Consider the following 3,341-nt stretch of genomic DNA (forward strand, 5'->3'; position numbering starts at 1 on the left):
GATCTTCAAAGATCAGATAGGTCGAAACATGGAGGTCTATGTGGACGACATGCTAGTAAAGAGCAAAATGGCGCAAGACCATGTGGCCGACCTCAGAGAAGCATTCTCCGTACTCCGAAGGTACCGAATGAAGCTCAATCCGGCCAAATGTGCGTTCGGAGTCACCTTGGGCAAGTTCCTTGGCTTCGTAATCACACAGCGGGGAATCGAGGCCAACCCCGAGAAGATCCGAGCGCTCCAGGAGATGACGCCGCCGAGGACAGTGAAGGAAGTGCAGCGGCTTACGGGCCGGGTCGCAGCCCTCGGAAGATTCGTCTCCCGATCGGCCGAGCGCTGCCTCCCATTCTTTGCAGCTCTCAAGAAGCCAAAAAACTTTCTATGGTCGGCCGAATGTCAGCAAGCCTTCGAAGAGCTCAACCGTCTTCTTGCCTCTCCTCCGCTGCTCATGAAGCCTCAACAGGGTGAGCTCCTCTACTTGTATTTAGCCGTCTCTCCTATAGCTGTGAGCTCGGTCCTGGTCTGGGAGGAGAGCAAGCTCTAGAAGCTGGTATATTACACAAGTCGGGTCTTGAGGGATGCTGAGACCCGATACACCAAGCTCGAGAAGACAGCCTACGCCTTGGTCGTTTCAGCCCGGAGGCTCCGACCCTATTTTCAAGCTCACACTGTGGCCGTGCTGACCGACCAACCGGTGAAGCAGATCCTGCAGCGATCAGATCGTGCCGGTCGGGTTACCAAATGGGCCATCGAGCTTGGGGAGTTCGACCTCGAGTATCGACCTAGGCCGGCGATCAAGGCACAGGCACTCGCCGACTTCATAGTCGAGTGCACTGTGCCGGACGAGCCCGAGCCCGAGCTAGCGCCGATGGAGCAGACCCCGAGCTCGGCATGGACCCTGCATGTTGATGGTTCTTCGAACTCGGGGGGTAGCGGAGCGGGCCTCATCCTCACCAGTCCAGATGGAGTGGTCGCCGAGCAGGCCCTGCGCTTCGAAATCTCCGTTTCCAACAATGCAGCAGAGTACGAAGCACTTGTCGCCGGGCTCAAGTTGGCCAAGGAGCTAGGAGTGAAGGACCTAAGGGCCTTCAGCGACTCCCAGTTGGTCGTGAACCAGATCTTGGGCGATTTCGAAGCCAGAGAGCCCACGATGCAAGAATATCTTCGAAAAGTGCGGGATCTCACCTTGACTCTGAACTCCTTCCACATCCAACACATCGCCAGAACGGAGAACCTCAGAGCAGATCAACTATCAAAGCTGGCGTCTTCCCGCATGAGCGAGCTTCCGAAGGCAGCAGCGCTGGAGTATCTCCAAAAACCCAGCACAGAGGAGCCTGAGCCGGCCCTTTGCATCGAAGTTGAGCCGAGCTGGATGGATGAGCTCGTCAACTACTTGCAGGATGAAGCCCTCCCCAGCGATGAGCACGAGGCCCGCCGGGTGAAGCGCTTGGCTGCCCGGTACATATTGCACGAGGGTAAGCTCTATCGAAGATCCTTTACCTCTCCCCTCCTCAGGTGCCTTCGCCCGACAGAGGCGGACTATGCAATGCGCGAGGTCCACGAGGGGATCTGTGGAAATCATCTGGGGGGACGAGCGTTAGCGCACAAGATTTTGCGCCAAGGCTACTACTGGCCAACACTCCAGAAAGATACCCTGGATTTCATCCGAAGGTGTGACCGATGCCAGAGGAACGCCAATGTCCAACGCCGGCCCTCGGCCCTGCTGACCTCGATCAGTTCTCCCTGGCCGTTTGCCCAATGGGGAATCGACATCTTGGGGCCGTTCCCCCTGGCGATCGGGCAAAGAAAATTCCTGGTCGTCTCCATCGATTATTTCACTAAATGGGTGGAGGCCGAGCCGCTTTCCCGGATCACCGAGCAGAAGATGCGAGACTTCGTCTGGAAGTCGATAATTTGCAGATTCGGACTTCCCCGCATCCTCATATCAGACAACGGTCGTCAGTTCGACAACACCCGTTTCAGAGAATTCTGCTCCGAGCTTGGCATCGATCACCGCTTCACCTCGGTCGCGCATCCACAAACAAATGGAGAAACCAAGGTAACAAATCGTACTATTCTGCAGGGGCTCAAGGCCAGACTCGACCAGTCCAAGGGGCAGTGGGTCGAAGACCTGTACAACGTCCTGTGGGCTTACCGGACCACGTTCCGCGTACCCACCGGCGAAACTCCTTTCAATCTGACGTACGGGACAGAAGCCATCATCCCCCTGGAGATCGGGCTTCCTTCTCCAAGGGTGGAGCATTTTGACGCTAGCTCCAGCTCCTCGCAGCTCAGAAATAATCTGGACCTAATCGAGGAGACCAGGGAAGCCGCCCGAGTTCGCATGGCAAGATACCAGCAAAGGACGGCGCAATACTACAACGCCAGGGTCAAGGTTAAATCCTTCAAAGCGGGGGACCTTGTCCTCAGGAGGGCAGAAGCATCCCAACAGACCGAGCGAGGGAAGCTGACCCCGAACTGGGAGGGACCCTACCAGATCGCGCGCGTCCAGCGATCTGGAGCATACAAGCTGAGATCTCTTGACGGGACTCCCATTCCACGTAGCTGGAGTTCCGAAAACCTCCGGGTGTACTACCAATAGTATCCCAAAGGGTCCTCCATATCAATTATAAGTCTCACCTTGCTACAATGATTTATTCGCAATTGCTTAATTGTGATAAAATTCCCCTGATGTCTACACGTTGACTTCCAGACGACCCGGCCCAGCTCGTATATACGATCCTGCTCGGGCACAAATAGAACCAAGCAAAGCCGGGCGCCTCAGCCAAAATTCAGAACGCCGATATCTCCATCGATCTCCATGTTATCGAGCTCGGCTCGATCTCCATCGACCATCGAGCTCGGCTCGATCATCAGTTATCGAGCTCGGCTCGATCATCCATTAGCTATCGAGCTTGGCTCGATCTCCATCGACCATCGAGCTCGGCTCGATCTCCATCAGTTATCGAGCTCGACTCGATCTCCGTCGATCATCGAGCTTGGTTCGATCTCCATCAGTTATTGAGCTCGGCTCGATCTCCACCGACCATCGAGCTCAACTCGATCTCCATCAAATACCTCGACTACGGTCGGGATGCCTCGATACTTCGAAATGATGGAGCACCCTCGTGGTCTCCCCGAAAATGTTCGTGGTCATCAAACAGCTCGAGATGCGGTCCTCCATCGAGCTCGGCTCGATCTCCATCCGTCATCGAGCTCGGCTCGATCTCCATCAGGTATCGAGCTCGGCTCGATCTCCATCGATCATCGAGCTTGGCTCGATCTCCATCGATCATCGAGCTCGGCTCCATCGATTATCGAGCTCGGCTCGATCTCCACCGACC

General features: G+C 55.9%; 1 protein-coding gene across 1 annotated transcript; it reads left to right on the forward strand.

The window, feature by feature from the left end:
• The first annotated feature begins 1,147 nt into the window (after window positions 1-1,147).
• Window positions 1,148-2,599, forward strand: LOC149767802 (uncharacterized). The gene is made up of 2 exons (XM_089930389.1): window positions 1,148-1,668; window positions 2,428-2,599. The coding sequence occupies exons 1-2, from the start codon at window positions 1,148-1,150 to the stop codon at window positions 2,597-2,599; spliced, it is 693 nt and encodes a 230-aa protein (XP_089786515.1).
• The last annotated feature ends 742 nt before the right edge of the window (window positions 2,600-3,341 follow it).

The sequence above is a fragment of the Phoenix dactylifera genome, chromosome 4, assembly GCF_051530095.1.
Source record: "Phoenix dactylifera cultivar Ajwa chromosome 4, Ajwa_hap1_PhDact_Kaust_v1.1, whole genome shotgun sequence".
Classification (NCBI taxonomy): domain Eukaryota; kingdom Viridiplantae; phylum Streptophyta; class Magnoliopsida; order Arecales; family Arecaceae; genus Phoenix; species Phoenix dactylifera.

Coding starts and splice junctions, on each gene's coding strand:
- LOC149767802 (XM_089930389.1), top strand. CDS start 1,148: ATGCAAGAATATCTTCGAAAAGTGCGGGATCTCACCTTGACTCTGAAC. Junction 1,669..2,427: donor ACCCTGGATTTCATCCGAAG/GTGTGACCGATG, acceptor CCTTGTCCTCAG/GAGGGCAGAAGCATCCCAAC.